The following is a 21405-nucleotide window of genomic DNA, read 5'->3' on the forward strand; positions in this document are numbered from 1 at the left end:
TACACAATGTATATACACGAATATATACATACCGTGAGTGTAAATTGGTTTTATACGAATATTACGTATTGTTTTAATTTTTTTAATTACTGGAAAAAGATTAAGATGAAATGACGATATAATATAGACGTATTAAACTTAATAGTACTTGATTGCCTTCTATTCTCGTTGTATTTGTGAGGCTATTTTTGAAGGGTTTTTCTTTTAGTTCGGAACCCCACTCCTGCTACACCAATATGTGAACCGCCGGGGAGGTTGGAAGTCTCCCTTTCCGGCGACCGGTCGTTAAACCTGCTCACTGTCAAGATGGCTTAAATGTTTCTTCTTCCCTATCCCGCGGTAATGGGATTTAATTGTTCGGATCGAGCGGAGGAGGGAGGAGTGCCGTCGGTAAGGTGACAGGCGATATACGAGTAAAATGAGGACACCAATTTAACAAGGAAACAACGATTTATTAGCTATCTACATAGACGGTACAATAACTATTATCGAGGGAAATTTCTGAGTCCCTAAAACGCGAAGGGCTGAGAGAGAGTTCACAAAAATTTGTTCCATACCTCTTCATGTCTTTAAATATTCTTGAGGAAAAAGGTTATGATATCCAACGGGTTTCGAACTGGTAGGATAAGGATAATAATTTTGTAGGACACAATATATCGATAAGACACAGTATATCAACAGGACACAATATTCGAGGAAACTGTAGTTGGCGGCTGATGAACGACTCCCCGAGAGAGGGAAGCAAGTGGCTTTTGTAGTTTCGTCGTGGGTGACGGGTCATGTGATCAATTGTTATGAGGTAAAAGGTACTTGGATGGGTTAAAGTTGTCCCCGGGCCCATGCTAACTATCAACTTTGGTGTTGGAATGTGGGATTATGTTCGAAATGGACGGATGTTTATTTTGAACGAAAGGGGAGACTGGAATTTTTCCCTTTTTTAAGTTAGGTTTTAGTTTAGTAGAATTTAAAGAAAAATTTAATTGGGGGTTTAGAAAAATGCGGGATATTAATCGGAAAATTCGGTAAAAATTCCGGATTTCACATATTTGTTAAGATGTTCATTGTGTGTTCCTGTATGGTTCGTTCTCTCAAGCAATTTTATACTTATTCATAACAAACTAAAATTTTTTTAATCATTTGATTAATCACACGATAAACAAACGAATAAGCTACATAAAATCTATGCTAGTACTTGTTTACATATTATATTAAGTTACCGGAACTGTTTTTTAAATATTGTATTATATCATTGTAACACCATTCTTAAATTTGATGCTACTTTATATAAATACAAATTATATCTACACGCGAAAGTACATTTATTTTTGAATAAAATTCTGTAAAAGATATTGCAAATTTGCATATTTAACCTTTTGCTAAATAATTAATAATTTACTACTTTTTAATAAAAGCAGTCGAGAAAAGCGGTGAAAAGTGTATTCAGAGAACGAGGAAGTTGTCTTTTGTTCACTTTACGTTGTCCCGAGAAACTGAGTCCACTTCGTCATAGAATTTTGTGGTAAGACTTTCCTGGTTCCTACTTACTTTCATTGTCATTACTGTCATTACTAAGCAAAATGTTATAAATGTATGCATTAGGGTAAATATGAAAATAATTGAACGATTGAAGAAGAATACTTTCATAAGTGTGGATGATTTTTATCATCATTTAATTTGAAACTTCTTTTAGACCCGTTATCTTTCGGTAATGACAGATTAGTTTTAAAACAGATTTTTCCTCTATTTTAAAAGGAATTTTATTGCATTTTCGTTATATTAATAAAAATAATTTTAAAATATTTGAAATAATGGCGTAAAAATTTTTGATTTTTATTTATTGTCCAATTATTTACCCGTTTGCTAACAATCAATGCGACTTTTATTTGATTTATTAATTTTTTAACGTATAGCCGAATAACCAAGACATTTCCGGGACTGTTTTGTAGTTGGTATTGGGACCAACTACGTAAACGATTTACAAAATTTTTTGTAAACAACATTTAATGTGGCAAACATAACCCAAGCTTTTACGGCTACTTTGGCTTTCCACCAATATCTTTAACCCATCGAAACACGCAAGATCCATAGCAACGAAAGTCGTCTATGAGCAAAAACACGAGAGAGAAGGCAAGAAAGTTATTACGAAATGATGAGTGGACTCTAATAAAGTGAAGAAAATTTGTCTCGGGGGCCATTTATTCCTTCGTAAACTATATACGCAGTTGACTTTGATAGACAAGCGACTTTGGAGTCAACCTACGCTCTGGGAGCCCCGGAAACGAATCCTACGAATTGTGCAAAGCCCAACAATTTTTCGGAGGTGTTATCTCTGATTTAGATATTTCGGTGCCCGTCCTTGACTACTCAGCAGCCACATTTTGGGCTTCGTTCCACGATGGTGTTGATTAAAACACGCTGTCTACAAGGCGGAGTCAATAAAGAAAGAAATACAGAGATGACTCGTCGGTGAACCCAGCACTGAATTATTGCAAAATTTCAATGTTTCGGAAGATTCTCGTCGATCCTATACACACAGAAAAAAAAAAATTAGGAAAATTCAGAAAATTGCTTGCTACCGCTATTTCTGAAACGAATCATCAAATCCGAAAACGTAATGTTTCTTGACACTGTACTGTTATATGAAATACTTTTATATTGGAAAATGCAACGGTAGGAAGCAATAATTTGAAAAAGACATCTGTGTCTTAAGAGAGCAATTTAGTCTTTTCAGTGGCTAACTGAGAATATTTTTTTAAGATATAAAATGTTTTTTTATATATCCAATTTACTATAACACAGTATTTATTAAAACACAGGAAAATATAACTTACAAATTAATATAAATTTAATTTGATACAACTCAACACAAGCGAGTGACTAAAAATCAGTTAATTAACCGCTAAAAATCGCACGAAGGATTTTGTTAATGTTATAAGTTTTAAGATCTTGTAGGGAAGAAAGTTATTAAAGCATCAAGCAATGTCGTCACCAACCTAGTACAGTATATATTCAATTATTTCTGTGTATTTTTTCGTGTATTAATTTTGTTTGTAGTAATTATTTTATCGAGGCCGAGAGTTTGCAAAGCCTGTTCTATTTGGCTTACAATATTATGTTCGTTGTCGAAATTTCTTCCATCGATTCTTATTAAACTTTGTCATTTTCCTTTATTGTGACGAGGAATCGTAAAATGTAATAACAAATGGGGTCAAGACTTCTTTTTCGAACTACGGTAGTTCCAATGTGACAATGTCCATGCTCCCTAATGCCATTGAGTGCGCCTAACGAAATTTAGGGAAAAAAAAGAATTGAGCGCACCTATCGGAAATTGGCCACCAAAATCCAAGAAAACACAAGAAGAAAGCTATGAAAAGGATCACCTGCTCGTGCCTGTCAAATTCAAAGCTTTTTCTGTTCGTATCTGACAAGTGTAAGGAACACACACACACACACACACGGTGTCGGNTAGAATTATTAAAATTCTAATACAGTAGAGCGTCGTTTATCCGAATCAATTGGGAACTGCGGTTGTTCGGATAACTTATTTTTCGGTTAACCAATTATGTACAAAAAAACATATTAACCTATCCCATGTTGAAATTTTTCTCCGTTGCGTGTCGCTTCGCGTTGAATTTTCGTCGATGTTAAGTCTAATGTAAACTTTTTAAAATAATAATCGTGGCTATTGTATCATTAAAAATTATTTCTCTATTTTTTACAAACGAATTAAATATATTGAAAAATATAAAAACAAAAAAAATTATACTTTAGAAGTTGATCTAGTATCAAAAACGTTCGATTCAGCACAACACACAGTCCTCAGAAAAACACCACACAAATGTGCCAGTGCTGCCAGCTAAAACACACATATCAACAAAAAAATATTGGAGTAGGCCAAGATATAGCCAAAAATTGCAGCGCCACAGCACTAGCGAAAATTTAAATTTGCCGACAGGAACTCTTTCGGATAAACGACGCTCTACTGTATGTCACTTCTTCCTTGTTGAATGGTGATCTCAATTTACTCCTTCGAAAATCACCCAGGTAAATACGCGTTTTAATACAATTGATAATCTGTTTAAGATAACAATTTTGGATGGTTACAAAAAACATAAAACTAGTGAACAGGCTTATTATACTCCCAGATTCTCATTAGTCCTAAGTCACTATGTTTTGTATTTAATTAATACAGGCAAGTATTAAATAATTACAAAAACGTTCGCTTTTTGGTAAACTGAAATATTTACTATTTTATGATGTAGAGTTTTACTTTATTCCCTTCTAATAATTTAGCCGTCAATTTTTTAAATTCAGAAACGAGTCCTTTTCCACTTATTGTAATTGCTTGAGATCCATGTGTCAAAAATTTAATTTATTTCTATACTTTCGAAACGCATCTAAACTATTTTGATAAATATCGAGCTTTTCTGTAAATAAGTTTATTTGACCTGCATCTCTAATAATCACTCTGATGGCTGTACGGTTTTTATTTGCGATATGAAATACAGGTAACCCCCGTATAACACGGTAGTTACGTTCCAAAAAATTGCCGTGTTATGCGAATCAAAGAACTAGTACGAAAAGGAGGGTTAGGTTCCAAAAATTAAAAAACATGCTACTATATTTTCATAATTAAGTTAGACATCTTTATTAAAATTTTCTTAAGTGATACATATTAATATAAATTAAACAATGTTTTCTTTGTCATCACTAAAAGCACTATTAACCGAGAGCGTTTTATTTTTGGCAAGTTATCGTTATCCTCTGAGCATTTTTCTGCATTATTTTCAGATTCATGCTTTACCTTTTGCAAAAAGTGTGTATGTAATTTTAGATTGCTTGCTTCTAGTTAAAAGATCTTTATAAATTTCCTTATATGGTGCTAAGCACCACTTATGGAATAAGGGAAAAACATCTGGCAACATCAGAAGCAGAAGCCTCGAGATATGGCAAAATTGAAACAATTTTCGCGAAGGACCATGTGTATGGAGACGAGAAAAGAAAATTTACACACTGAAGTACAAACAGTTCACGAAAATAATAATTTTCGTGAACTATTATTACTTAAGTATGTAAAAATTTATTACATTTCCTGTTGTACGAGGGTTTTACCCATTTCTCGAACCGTGTCAAAGTGAATCCGTGCTATAAAAGTACCGTGTTATACGGGGGATGGTACCAATTCTCGAACCGTGTTAGAGTGAATCCGTGCTATAAAAGTACCGTGTTATACGGGGGATGGTACCAATTCTCGAACCGTGTTAGAGTGAATCCGTGCTATAGAAATGCCGTGTTATACGGGGGTTACCTGTATTTATTACACACTGAATAGTATAGTTAGGGTTTGATATTCTGTGTATTATGAATATAAGTACACGAGGAGAAAAAATAATTTCGTTTTAGTCCGTAATATTTTTTTGTATACTGCTGCCAAAAACTCATTTCTTAGCTACGGGAGAAGGATCAATACACATTCGAGATGCAACACGCGGGCTCTATTTTCATTGTAGGAAAAAGTATAGTCGTTTAACATTAATTCGAGTTTCGAGTTACAAATTACGAATTATTTTAGAGATAAGATAATTGTTTCATCATTGCATAATTATGCCAACTAAATTGATGAGACTGTGTTCGTCTTTTGTATACTTCCATGGAAACTCAAGAGACTAAATAAACTAAAATTCGAATTATCCGATATCGAAAAAAACGAGACTTATTCTAGTGTAGTTAATGTAATTGACGCAGACAGTAACTACATTACTAATGCAATAATTTTATTTACCTAAACAATAACTATCAGCTAATACTAAATAAGCTTAATTCTAAATAATTATATGTTTTCGTAGGAAAAGTGAAATGATCATAGGATGTGTTTTTTTAGAACGTTAGTGTCGATGTGCCACAACGACGCGAAGAATTTCGTAGATCGTAGACAATAGAAAATGCAGAATGTTGCGCTTCGCTCACCTGAAATATTAAAAGATTTTAAAATTTAGAATTTAAATTTACCCGTAATTTCAGAAATTCCTACCTTTAAAGGAGTTATTTTGGTAATGACAAAGAAATCGCCACAGGTCATGCCGAGAGGAATCTTTCCGAATTTCTTCATGAAATTCAGTATCTATATGAAAATGTCATGTTTAATTAATAGAGAGAATCATTTAAGTAATTACGAATGTGCGAAATGATTACTTTTAACTTCTTAGTGATGCAGATTTGCAGATAACTGAATTTCCTGATTTCTTGAAACGATCCGTAGGCCTAAACATAAAAATGATATTAGTGAATTTATAATGCTTTCATTGCCAGCCATTTTTGTACTAATAACGTTTTGCGCTCATTGTATTATGATAAGAATTGAAAACAACATAGATACTGTTATTACATAAATAGCATTATTAAACAAAATAGTTAGATGCAATTAATGCATTCTACATTTATGCAACGCTAGGATACTTACAGCAGATGAAACGGTAGAAATAATGAAGATAAAATAAAGCCATCCGCTTACGTAGATGCCGAGACAAGCAGTTATTGTTGAAGTGTATATAATGTCATGTTTTTTTGTGCCTTCGATAACGTAAACCATAATGGCAAACAACCAAATCAGTAAACTGTATACCAAAAATATGGAATTTTTATAATAGTCATTCATGCGATGAACCTGTTCCATTAATTCTGTATGCTTTACTATTATTATTTCTAATTCTGCGTACGCTCGATCACTTTTAACATTTTGTAATCCTTCAGACAATGCTGTAAAACGACTTTTAATAACGGTCAAGATTATGAAGAATAACATAATACTAACCGTTATATAACCAAACATGTAACAATCAATCGTTGTCATTACCGTGGTGCAGATCAGCGCCATCGTTCCTCCCTCCGATTTATAAATATAGAAATATCTTTTTGTAATTATGTGAGACGATTGACTAATCATAACGAAGATAACAATTGTCAATTGTAATTTCAAAACGACATTGACAATATTTTCAATTTTGTACTTCTCTTCCTCAGAACTTGTGCATACTGTGAAAATAAGCAACTTGCGGCGGATGATAGAAAATACGGCAGAGAACATGAAGGCGAGAATAACTATTAATATCAGAAAAATGAATTTAATTTCTGAAAATTCGTTCAACCACGATTCGCAAGGTATTCGTATTGTACTGTCATAAAACACTATCATCAGAATATATATAGTGACGTTGATCCACATTAGAAACTCCAAAATCTGAGAACAAAATTTCCCCATTCTGTTGGATCTTGATGGCAAATGAGAACAAGTTGCCAAACTTTCGCATCCATAAAATCGAATAATTTCGCAAAGAGGATCGATTGTGCATCTGACACAGAACATTTTCTGGTCTTCCATGCCAGAGAATTGGTAAAAATTTGCCAGGATGGAGATTTGCTGGGATTTACCGTTTATGTCTAACGAAAATGATAACTGATTACTGCATTTACTTTTGTCATAAAATCCGGATCATTTTATAATGTTTACTCGTTCCATTTATATGCATTATCTTAATGTTTATCTTGTACAAGATGCAATTGCTTCTATTATTCGAAATATGTTAAATGATCCATATGTTATTACTTTACCGATGCATAATTTACATTCAAGCGATTTACTATTAATCTAGAAATGCATTTGTTAAATGATTTATTACGTAAAATTATTTATGTTTATGCTTTCGAATTGTATGAAAGTAAAATAATATTATTTATGGTGCAAACAAAATACATTGTACTACTGTGTTTTGCTACTNCGAAATAAGTCGAAAGGATTTTGAAAATGCGCTTGGAATTACAGACAAAAAAATTCAACGAGTTTAAGGAAGTGAAGGAGCTTATCAGTGGCCGAATTTCATAACATCACTGATCACTGGTTTCTGCCTGGCCAATAGGCTGGCCACGTGTAGTTTTCAGGCTTTTTTACGCGTCTCACACCTAAATATGGGTCAGTTTCCATAAAGGGTTTTGGCAGATTGTCCAAATATTGGGTTGCCGAATACCCATCAAACCACGAAGTCAAACTACTTTATGACCAATTACTAATTTCTTGTTAAAAGAAAGAAGATGAAATTGATTTTGGACGTTTTGCAATACGAAAGCTTCTGAATTCCATTTTTGTATTCAACATTCATTATTTTAAAAGACTGCAGCAGACAATACGTGTTTAGTTGTACGGCGTGTACTTTACAGAAATATGTTTTTGTGTACAGTACAATAATACCACAGGGTGAAGCGATTTTCCTTATGAACGAAAACCGTTTTGAGCCTTTGTATACATGGTAAAAAGTTAAATTATTTAGAATAAAAACACATAGAGTATAGGAATTTTTTCTCTTATCACGATGTCTATTAAGAAACATTTGTGTTCTTGTAAAATAATTGTGATAATTCGTGTTTATATCTCAACATTATCTTAATAATTTTTACATACGAAACACCACTCATAAAAGAAAAATTTGTTGTTATTGTTGTTTTGAATGTATTGTGTTCTGCAGTCTTTCTGGAATAAGTTTGGTCACGAGCTGCGTTTACGCGGTGTTTTTAATGTAATGAAATTTTGCATCAATGTATTCAAATTTCGAACCATTCTAAAAACGCATCTAAAAAATAATGATTTTGTTTCATTTATAATTGTTAGTTGGTAATCCGATTAATATCGGATTACCAACTAACAATTATACCAATGTTTTGAACGAAGACGACTCGACCATCCCTCGAGGTAGAAAGACGTTATTAGTGTAAATAGTTTTTCACATTCTTCTATCTTAATTGGTAATCCGATTAATATCGGATTACCAATTAACAGACGCATGAGATCAAAGTAACACGCAAGCAACAAAATATAATCGGTTATAATGATTTCTGTGAATTAATAATACATTTGATTATCATTATTACTTACAATAGATTCAGACACATTGAGGTATATTAGTGTGTTTGGACAGTTTGAGATTGAGGAGTGATTAAAATGTGGACAATGGCAATAATTCAAAAACAAATAATTCAAACGAAATATTAAATATGCAAGATTATAGAAATTACATTTCAGAATTTCGATTTCGACATCTCGAAACTCAATTGGTACCAATACATGGAAGATTACGTTCTGGGCATCAGGAGATTTGTTTTGAACGAAGACGACTCGACCATCCCTCGAGGTAGAAAGACGTTATTAGTGTAAGTAGTTTTTCACATTCTTCTATCTCCGAATAATACAACTTATAGCAAATTATTATTATTTTTACAGGAAATATTATTTAATTTTATTTGCAAACACTGGATTGTTTTTTGGATTTCTTTACAGTCTTACTTTCTTATCATTCTAATTTTTCCGAATGAATTTAAGTTCATCATTTTCAAAATTCGTACATTAATTTTCTGTTAACTTTATCTTGATTATAATTTATTATATCCTATTTTAATTGTAATACTAATTAATGTTTCGCAACAAAGCAGGAAAATGATGCTACTTATGTACAAGAATTTTAAAATTTTAGTAATTATTAAAACCTTTAAATAGTTGTGAAGTCTTAAACATTGCTTATACGAGAAGCTGCTGTAATTATTCATATTAAATTTATAATATAGAAGAGGAAAGCAGATTAAACTACGGAAGTGAAGTCGACTCTGTTATGAACAAGGAATCGTATTCTTTCTAAATTATTATTTTAATTTTATTAATTCATTTTCATTAAAAATAACACAGTATTTTCTTTTCCATTTAAAGAAAGGAAATCTGTATATTACTATGAAGGAAAGAATGTGGAATTACGCTCGTGAATTATTAAAATATTCAACACGGTTTATACGTAAAATTTCTTGCGAATATACAATAGACTAGTGATATAACGACAACTTAAACTTACGGTCTTACCTCTCTTCGATTGCTATGGAAATTCATGAAAATCGTGTATTTAATTTACTTTATACACAAAGAATAAGGTACAAGAGAAAGAATTCTGTTTAAGATGTTTTCTTGAACCCTGCCTATCGGCTTCTTTGGCGTTGTTGTTTATCCATTCTTCGACTGCAAATGCTAATGTTTAGGTACAGTACATGCAATTTTATGAATAGATTCATCAAACTATTTTATTTCAACTTGAATGATTGCATTTGTTAACAATTTTTATATTTATTTGTTACTGTTGACATTATTAGTTCGGTGTTTGCCGGACTTTCTGGACTATGACCATCTTTTAGCGCACTCCCTCCTCCATGAAACAGTAAAAATGAAACATAGAAAAATAAATTTTAATAAAAAGTTTTTAAATTTTTATTTGTTATATTATAAATTGAATGTTTATATTATAAATTGAAAAATAATTGTCTAAAAATACCTGAAATCATAATGTACGTACAAACAAAACATATAATTTCGAAATGTTTAACAGCGAGAAAAAAATCTGATTTACAAAATTTTATTAATTACATTTCGAACAAATATTACTTTAAATTAAATTAACATTCGCATACTCACTTGTTTATAAAAAGAAAAATTTTGTTACTTTCTCCAAGAAAATTTATAATAGAATTTCCGAGTATAAAAAGGAAATTGGAATCATGGATGTTATTAAGATTTTCTTGTTAGGCCCACCAGTGGCCAAGCGGTCTTCGTACCCCGAATATTGGGAGTTCGGTCGTGGGTTCGCTCCTCGCTCGGACGGGCTAGCCACGCGGAGTTTTCCGGGTTTCCTCCACGCCTGTAACGCCTAAATAGGGGCCTGGTCTAAAAAGACCTCCCGGAAGGTATTCCCTTAGGAAGATCGTCCAAGTGTTTCGTTGCCGTAACTTAACAAACAAATAAGATTTTCTTGTTAAATAATTACTCTGAAGTTTTACTAGACGTATGGTTAAAACAAACTGTGTGTAATCGTAACATACTGTTAACTCTAAAAACAACACTTGTACTAAAGAGTTTTTTAAACTTACGTATGTTAAAAATATGTTAGTTTTATTTAATACAGTTTTAATTTTTCAAACGTTATTTTGGTACCAGTTTTTGTAATAAAACTCAAAAACACATAGCTTAACAACTTAAACATAGGTGTTAAAATTGATGAAGTTTATTACAGTTATATCTATACACACGAAATATGTTTGTGACTTTATGATTCTATCTTGTCAAAACTGTTGTAAAATTTGTAATTGTATCGTATATCAGTCATCACTTGTTCACCGGGCGTTGCCTGTACCACATGTCCTTTGTGCCTGCTCTGCACTCTGTAATAATGTTACTCTCAACGATATTTCTTTTGCAGTTGTGGTAGGTATATATTTTTAATGTCTAACATTATTCCGTAACTGCTAACCTTTAAATCCGCTAATTTATGTCTCTTTGCATTAGAACCTTTTACGTCAAGACACGTTGTAATATTATGAAGACGTTTTACTCCTGTCTCCTTCGCACCTATTTAATGTTTATTGCTCATGTCGTTACGGCGGTTTTATGTATAATAATTTTATATTAATACCAACTGAAGAGGGACTGTTCCAATAGTCCAAAATGCATTTTGGTTTATATCTATATAGTATAATCATACTCGTGTAGCTATTTTTACTATATATCCCTTTATATCTAATTAAATGTTTCGTATTGACTCCCGAGTGTTTGTGCTTTTATCACTGGTGTGATAAGCCCTTACTTTTTATCTACCTCACATTAGTATACAGTTTAATTTAATTTAATTATACCAAGGGCTAAAAGCTACCTTTTTAATAATTNGATTTGATGGAGAGCGAAAGATAATTTATATGTACTAATATTAATTAAAATATTTTATTATTACATAAATTAATTTACTAGAAACATCTCGTTAAAACAAAGTTGCATGGTGTTCCGAGTCAAGTTTTTGTTTATATTTTATTCTGTGGTGTTAATAATGTACGATGAATGGAAAGGTGTAGAACGTTGTACTTTAAAATAAAACAGTCGACTCCCCTATAACACTGTTGATTATTCCGTTTTATATGAATTCCATGTTGTACAAGTCATTTCGATTTTACAAATACATGAGCTGTTCACAGCCCGGCATACATATTTGTAAAATCTAAGTGACTCGTACAACATGGAATTGTATAAAACGGAATAATCAACAGTGTTATAGGGGGTCGACTGTACTTGCAACCACGTTTTTACTTTAACTTTTCTAAATAAAATATTTAATACAATTTAATTACAAATCATAGAAAATTTTACTGATAGACAAAATTTTATATCGTCTACATCGAGTCATTCAAGTGAATATCCAATAGATTCACAAAAGAAGAATGTCCATTTCGAAATTTTACGAATTTCGTGAGATATTTATAACAGGAGTAACGGGATCTTTGGGAAAGGCAAGCATTTCTACCTCGTATGTTTTATACACAGATGATGTATTTAGTGTATTTATACTATAATTTTATATTATTTGAAGGTGCTTTTAGAGAAACTGCTAAGGTCTTGCAATACCAGAAAGATTTACGTTTTAATCAGATGCAAAGAAGGAATGCCAGCGGAAGAAAGGAAGACGGAATTGTTTCGTTGTAAAGTAAGTTATTATAATCTATTTTGTAAAAGATAAATTATAATGTACAGTAATAGGTTGACATGCTTGATATTTTACTTATATTTCTCTGCAAGAATTGTAGTGTGATCCAAAATTCACATGTGTTGTGAATACCGATTCAATACGACACTGAAAAAATGCGGGATTTTCTAAAATAATCACAAGGGCATGAGAAATTTCATACTTATAAACATTTTATGCAAGGAAATACATATAGAAAATACCCCGCTCCATTTTTTCCCATTTTTCGACGTTTCGAAACCTCCCGAGTCCAAAAATGTAAAATTCTGGAGGATGCCATTTTTTGACTAATTGCCATATTTTCCCAATTGTTATATATAGGCCTAAGTAAAAACGTAGACAGGAAATAGGCACACTGTGTGTTTCGGGGTATAACGAGTGTGGAAAGTACAAAAAGTGCAAAACGTCGATTAAATTGAATGCTAAATAAAACAGTCATCCGATCCTTAAACATTAGGCAACTCTCCCGGAGGTACGGGGTAGTTGCAAAACAGACATATCATTTTGTTGCTATCACACTGTTAGGTCGAGCTTTTATTTAACTTTGTTCACTTTTATTAAAAGATAATTCTTGGCTGTATATGCATTTTATACTTATTTCCTCTGGAAACCATAGTTAGACGATATATATGCGTTGGAAAAACTGTAGACATTTCATCCGGTTTTACTCTATACGTTCTTTATATTTATAAAAGATTTTCGAAAATGTTTTACTGAAAAATCCGGATATTTACAACAAAGTGAAATGCATCGAAGGGAACCTCACTCGAGAGAATTTAGGAATTTCTTTTTCGGACATGAATTTGATAGCGAAGAATGTTTCGTTGGTGTTTCACTTGGCCGCTTCAGTTAAGTTCAATGAGCCTTTTCGGTAAGATTCTCCTTAATTAAGCGCATTACTTTGTGATTTGCGTATTTATTTTCATTTATTTTGTAGAGATGCATTCGTCAATAACGTGGAAGCGACGAAAAATGTGATCGAAGTTTGTCGCCAAATGAAAAATTTATCGGTAAATATTTTGTAGTATTTTTATTGCGGCTTAGATTTTATTGTATACGAAATTGAAATGAGCATAGAAGTGTTTCGTGTTTTCATAAAGCCGTATTTATTTATATTTATATTTTCTTACTAAAATCGAAACATTCCAACTACATCCCTCATTTCTGTGAAACGTAAATTACGGGAAATATTTATACTGCATTAATGATCATAATGTTTGTATTGTAAAAGAAAACTTTAATGATCACACAATAACTTCAGTGACTCTTCAATGATGGAGCTTGAAAGAATTTTTCTTAAATTTTCATAACGTTAATCTTTACTGAAAAGTATCTTGTTTATTAAAATGTGTTAAAATTAGAGCAAATCTAAAAAAATTTTTTAATTAAAATGAGATAAACAGATTAAATTACTAGTACGAGGACCATGAATCCTGTCTTTCAATCCTCACTTGATGAAATACATTTCGAATGTCATATCCTTTATTGAAATCCTTCTTCAGTCATACTTAAAACATATGCGTATCAATAGTTTTAAGAAATTTTAATAAACAAAATATTTTTGTTAACCGTATAGGGTTATATTCTTCTGTCATCATTTTTTAATCGTTTTTGCCGGTGATTAAATCTTCTTTATTCTGGAGATTCAAACGTTCTTGAAATATTTAAATGAAGAAGCTCGTTATCATATTGCGAAGATATTCGGCAGTTCTTGTTCAATTTCAAATACAGTTCTAAACAGGTTCTAAACTGTATTTTAAACCTGTGTTCAATGAAGTCGATCGCAAACTCTATTAATTAAAAATGAGTTTGAACACAGAAAGAACATTTCTTTCAATATCATTTTCTCTCCCAATACTACTTAATTTAAATGGACGTGACATTAATCAACGAATTGTCAATTATGCAAATTAACTTTAAAGATATTTGTTACGATTTTCGTAGTAAATAGTCCATACAATCAGTTTACTTATTGAAATAAAAATTAGATTTTCTACAAACCTCTATATTATTGTTTTTATCGTTTGTTTTTTTAATTTAAATAGAAAATATACCATAATATATATATATGAATATTTATGAAATAACCCATAAGAGTTTATACAGTTATATCATAGTAGTTATATTCCTTTATAATTATTCAATATAATACAGGTTATATATATATATATATATAACATAATTTCAGGCCTTCTTGCACACATCTACAGCTTATTCTTTCTGCAATAGAAAGGAAGTGGATGAAAAAATTTATACAATGTCAAGAACTTATGAAGAATTTCAAAGCATCGCAAAGTATTCTATTATGACAGTTTAGATGCATTATATTTGCAATTTTATTTCCCAATGTTTAAACACGTTCATCTTATTAATTTCTTTCTATTTGCAGTCCACAAAATAATGCTTCGATAGATATAACGGACAAAAATATTTCAGAAGGTCGACCCAACACGTATACTTTAACAAAGGCCATAACAGAAAATTATTTAAATGACTTTTGTAGAGATTTGCCTATAGTTATTGTGAGACCTTCTGTCGTGGGTTGCGCTTTGAAGGAACCATTTCGCGTAAGTATTTTCATTATACGTCGAAGTAAATTGTACGTTTGTGCGTAATCAGTACAAATTTCTTTATTTAGGGATGGACCGACAACAATAGTGGTGCAGATTCTTTAATTGCGTCTGTAAGTGAATTTAAATTCTTTTAAAATTGAAGATAGAATTAAGACAGCGTACTGTGACCAGAGGTCGACATTTCTTTAGTGCCTCGCCAGGACTAACACCTCTGAGTCTTCATATACCTTTGATGCACTTAATTGTGCGGATTCCGAATCGCTGACTTTTCGGACGTTCGTCGGCTCGGTCGGTTGGAGCGGTTGGAGAGGCGTTAATTTTTCTTTTCTTGGGACGGCGGTGAAACCAAGGGAAATTGAAGGATATAATAATCCGGGGAGTTCGAAGGTGTCAAACAACACAGTATGAAATCTTGGATACGATACCTCTTGGGGTTTTCAGGGCACTCGATTGATACGCTCGCGAACTCTGGACGACCCCTTGTTCTTGAGTCACTCCTTTTATTCCTCCAAATTACGTTATCCTTTTTCATCAATCGGGAATTTTTGCTATTAGTTCCCAGTGACACATTCAATGAGTCCTGGGAAAGGAAACGACTCCGGGGAGAGAGATGCGATCATTCGGTAATAAAATTGGATGTATTTTTCAAAAGACGAAAAATGAATTTTCGCTCCAAATTTTTGTCAAGTCCGACTCTCACAGTACTTTGTAGTGCTAAACGTCGGATACTGTTTTTTGATCGAGTATTCGACGTTTACCAGGGTATACAATGACATCTGGATATACCCTGGTATCGCTACACCTAATATACTTGTTTTGGTGTTTTTAATTGAAGTTTTATTTATTGATTTTTTTTATAAATTTTTATAAAATTTAAATATTTTTATCATTTCAATTTTAACGTGAGTGTTTTTAACAGGAGTAAATATTACATAAAGTAGTTTTTGTTCTATTAAATAATACGCTTACAGTATTTGTTCTGAGAAATCAAGGACTTTCATGGAGTTTTGGAATAAATTTGCAGGTTTTTATGGGTTGCAGTTATCGGACACGAGGGCAAGAAAAGACTTTTTAGTGTTCATTACTATTTTTAGGGATTGAAAGGAATATTCAGGAACATGTTGGTTGACGAAGACAAAGTTTGTGATTTCATTCCATCAGACGCAGTGATTAATTTGATGTTAGCTGCTACTTGGAGAAAGGCAATTACTTCTCATCGAAGGTAAGTTATAAAAGTTTCAATATATTAACAAATATGTCATCTTTACAAAACGTTTTAACTTTAAATACTACACATTGAAAAAAACACACGACACTTCTTTATTTTAAAATAGCTCAATCAACGTTTATTATGTATACAAATTCGCATGCGAATTAATAGAAATTAGTAAAAGATATCCGACAACCTCAAACTCTTTCGTAAACATGCGAATTTGAAAAGATTCCGAATTCAATTAAATCGTATATTGAAAAATAGAAGTCACAAATCTTTCGCGTGGTTTTTGTACAGCAATAGAATTACTCTTGTTTATGTAAGTTGAGCGTATAAAGGTGCATCATTTGTACGAACAAAGTTGTCTAGTAACCGGTTATTATTTTATTAAATTAAATGTAATTGACATATTCCGTTTCTATCAATACATTAAATATTATGATATTTACGTACTACGTGTGAACGACTAAACTCAAGTGTTGTACAGGTGGAGTCAGTTTATTATGTTAAACTGAGCATAAAATACAAGCGAACGATAAGTCAGGGCATATCGTCAGCACAGTCCTTATCTGACGTCCTTGACCACTTGATGACTTCAACATAAAAGCCTGCAAGTTCATGCGCACTCACTAATGAACTTTCGCAAAGTTTTTTGCCGTTAATAGTATCCTTTGCACGACTCTCCTCTTTTTTCTCTCTTTCTCGTCTTTTACTCTTGTTTTCTTCCAATATAATATACACTCGACGCGTCATGAAGTACTTAACACATGCAGCCGTTTCATGAATTTCATTTTAACACGAAAAGATAATTTACGCACGCGGTTTCCAGAATTTGGCGTTAAAAATGTATTGCCTTTTCTTCGGAAAAAACATTCTCAAATATTCTTTGGAACGGATAGAAGCAAACAGTTTTTTTGCACTAAAAGTGAGGTTCTGGATTTTGAAAATGCAATACGCTAATTTTGAACGGATTTTTAAAATCAGAAAGTTTGTAGAAAATTGATGAATTCAAAATTTTGAACCGTAATAGCAGAATTAAATACGTAAGGTTTTTGAGATGGAAAAAGCGTCAAGATTTATCTGCGTGTAGTGGTGTTCGCACGCGTAACTATACAGATTACAATTACCTTAATTAAATGCTACGTAACAACGCGTAAGTATGCTATACGGCAAAATTGTCGCTTCTCCCGTTTTTGCTATATTCGCTTCATTATTAATTATTAATTTATTGAAGAAATCATAAATAATTTTTAGACATATTCTAGAAACACAGTTTCTTCTTTTCTTTCAGTGAAAACGAAATTCCTGTTTACAATTGCACTTCAGGATCCATAAATCCTTTTACTTGGGGCCAGTTTTTCGGATGTTTAAAAACGCATTATTGGAATTACCCCTCAGAAAATACCTTTTTATATCCAACAAAAATACCCAAGAAGAATTACTACTGGAATCGCGTATGCATTGTAGTGCAGCATCAATTTCCTGCCTTGTTATTCGATATATCTCAAATTGCCGTTGGCAGAAAACCAAAGTACGTTGTTTGTAATCAGGTTACGTGTTATACACTGTAAATTATATTCGCATTATTTCTAATTTAGGATGATGAACGTTTACAAAAAAGTTCATAGGACTATAAACATGTTAGAATATTTCTGTGTATGGGATTGGAAGTTTGGTGCCAGGAACGTGCAGGAACTACTGGAAACGATGTCGACGCAAGATAAACAGGTAGGATTAATTTCAAATAAAATAAACAGTATCTTATGACTAGTACAGATAAGTCTAAGTGTCAGAGATAAAGAAGAATTTTTAGTCACGCGAAGTACCACTATCCTGTAGTGAGAACTCAAATATAATAATACAGTCAATATAGATACATATAATTATATACGATATATTTTTACTATTTCTTAGCTTCATACACATATACAATAAAAAATATATTTATAGAATTAGCAAAAAAGTTTGCTGTGTAAGTTTGATTTCACAAATACATTGGTTTCTCTACAGCAGTGTTTCGTTTGTTCCACGCGTGACATAGAGTCTCGACAGCCTCTTTACAATGGGAAAAGGAAAATGATATTATGAAATTCGATTGGTTCTAAAATTCTTAAACTTTTGTTGTATCCTCCGGGTACGCTATCTCGTGAAGTAACTTTTTATATTTCTTCAGGTATAGGGATACAGACTTAAATTGTTGATTTTATGCTATGATTTCCGTGTCACCCTTCAAAATTGAAACAGGATGCACAAAATACTTGACATGAAATAAATTTGCGAAATGCTTAATTTCTATTCGAAATAAGTCGAAAGGATTTTGAAAATGCGCTTGGAATTACAGACAAAAAAATTCAACGAGTTTAAGGAAGTGAAGGAGCTTATCAGTGGCCGAATTTCATAACATCACTGATCACTGGTTTCTGCCTGGCCAATAGGCTGGCCACGTGTAGTTTTCAGGCTTTTTTACGCGTCTCACACCTAAATATGGGTCAGTTTCCATAAAGGGTTTTGGCAGATTGTCCAAATATTGGGTTGCCGAATACCCATCAAACCACGAAGTCAAACTACTTTATGACCAATTACTAATTTCTTGTTAAAAGAAAGAAGATGAAATTGATTTTGGACGTTTTGCAATACGAAAGCTTCTGAATTCCATTTTTGTATTCAACATTCATTATTTTAAAAGACTGCAGCAGACAATACGTGTTTAGTTGTACGGCGTGTACTTTACAGAAATATGTTTTTGTGTACAGTACAATAATACCACAGGGTGAAGCGATTTTCCTTATGAACGAAAACCGTTTTGAGCCTTTGTATACATGGTAAAAAGTTAAATTATTTAGAATAAAAACACATAGAGTATAGGAATTTTTTCTCTTATCACGATGTCTATTAAGAAACATTTGTGTTCTTGTAAAATAATTGTGATAATTCGTGTTTATATCTCAACATTATCTTAATAATTTTTACATACGAAACACCACTCATAAAAGAAAAATTTGTTGTTATTGTTGTTTTGAATGTATTGTGTTCTGCAGTCTTTCTGGAATAAGTTTGGTCACGAGCTGCGTTTACGCGGTGTTTTTAATGTAATGAAATTTTGCATCAATGTATTCAAATTTCGAACCATTCTAAAAACGCATCTAAAAAATAATGATTTTGTTTCATTTATAATTGTTAGTTGGTAATCCGATTAATATCGGATTACCAACTAACAATTATACCAATGTTTTGAACGAAGACGACTCGACCATCCCTCGAGGTAGAAAGACGTTATTAGTGTAAATAGTTTTTCACATTCTTCTATCTTAATTGGTAATCCGATTAATATCGGATTACCAATTAACAGACGCATGAGATCAAAGTAACACGCAAGCAACAAAATATAATCGGTTATAATGATTTCTGTGAATTAATAATACATTTGATTATCATTATTACTTACAATAGATTCAGACACATTGAGGTATATTAGTGTGTTTGGACAGTTTGAGATTGAGGAGTGATTAAAATGTGGACAATGGCAATAATTCAAAAACAAATAATTCAAACGAAATATTAAATATGCAAGATTATAGAAATTACATTTCAGAATTTCGATTTCGACATCTCGAAACTCAATTGGTACCAATACATGGAAGATTACGTTCTGGGCATCAGGAGATTTGTTTTGAACGAAGACGACTCGACCATCCCTCGAGGTAGAAAGACGTTATTAGTGTAAGTAGTTTTTCACATTCTTCTATCTCCGAATAATACAACTTATAGCAAATTATTATTATTTTTACAGGAAATATTATTTAATTTTATTTGCAAACACTGGATTGTTTTTTGGATTTCTTTACAGTCTTACTTTCTTATCATTCTAATTTTTCCGAATGAATTTAAGTTCATCATTTTCAAAATTCGTACATTAATTTTCTGTTAACTTTATCTTGATTATAATTTATTATATCCTATTTTAATTGTAATACTAATTAATGTTTCGCAACAAAGCAGGAAAATGATGCTACTTATGTACAAGAATTTTAAAATTTTAGTAATTATTAAAACCTTTAAATAGTTGTGAAGTCTTAAACATTGCTTATACGAGAAGCTGCTGTAATTATTCATATTAAATTTATAATATAGAAGAGGAAAGCAGATTAAACTACGGAAGTGAAGTCGACTCTGTTATGAACAAGGAATCGTATTCTTTCTAAATTATTATTTTAATTTTATTAATTCATTTTCTTTAAAAATAACACAGTATTTTCTTTTCCATTTAAAGAAAGGAAATCTGTATATTACTATGAAGGAAAGAATGTGGAATTACGCTCGTGAATTATTAAAATATTCAACACGGTTTATACGTAAAATTTCTTGCGAATATACAATAGACTAGTGATATAACGACAACTTAAACTTACGGTCTTACCTCTCTTCGATTGCTATGGAAATTCATGAAAATCGTGTATTTAATTTACTTTATACACAAAGAATAAGGTACAAGAGAAAGAATTCTGTTTAAGATGTTTTCTTGAACCCTGCCTATCGGCTTCTTTGGCGTTGTTGTTTATCCATTCTTCGACTGCAAATGCTAATGTTTAGGTACAGTACATGCAATTTTATGAATAGATTCATCAAACTATTTTATTTCAACTTGAATGATTGCATTTGTTAACAATTTTTATATTTATTTGTTACTGTTGACATTATTAGTTCGGTGTTTGCCGGACTTTCTGGACTATGACCATCTTTTAGCTCACTCCCTCCTCCATGAAACAGTAAAAATGAAACATAGAAAAATAAATTTTAATAAAAAGTTTTAAAATTTTTATTTGTTATATTATAAATTGAATGTTTATATTATAAATTGAAAAATAATTGTCTAAAAATACCTGAAATCATAATGTACGTACAAACAAAACATATAATTTCGAAATGTTTAACAGCGAGAAAAAAATCTGATTTACAAAATTTTATTAATTACATTTCGAACAAATATTACTTTAAATTAAATTAACATTCGCATACTCACTTGTTTATA

The 21405-nt window shown here is 31.7% G+C and overlaps 1 protein-coding gene across 1 annotated transcript; it reads left to right on the forward strand.

Annotated features, from left to right (window-relative positions):
• The first annotated feature begins 1369 nt into the window (after positions 1-1369).
• LOC111639191 (putative fatty acyl-CoA reductase CG5065) lies at positions 1370-20590 on the forward strand. The gene is made up of 13 exons (XM_023384991.1): positions 1370-1519; positions 12224-12357; positions 12438-12551; positions 13286-13461; positions 13528-13600; positions 14779-14885; positions 14980-15157; positions 15229-15273; positions 16258-16385; positions 17668-17907; positions 17975-18104; positions 19969-20096; positions 20167-20590. Exons 2-13 carry the CDS (start codon positions 12289-12291, stop codon positions 20243-20245), a joined length of 1467 nt encoding a protein of 488 aa, XP_023240759.1. The 5' UTR covers positions 1370-1519; positions 12224-12288; the 3' UTR covers positions 20246-20590.
• Positions 20591-21405: the final 815 nt, after the last annotated feature.

This window comes from Centruroides sculpturatus, unplaced genomic scaffold, assembly GCF_000671375.1.
Source record: "Centruroides sculpturatus isolate CEXI.00-Female unplaced genomic scaffold, Cexi_2.0 scaffold1218, whole genome shotgun sequence".
NCBI lineage: Eukaryota > Metazoa > Arthropoda > Arachnida > Scorpiones > Buthidae > Centruroides > Centruroides sculpturatus.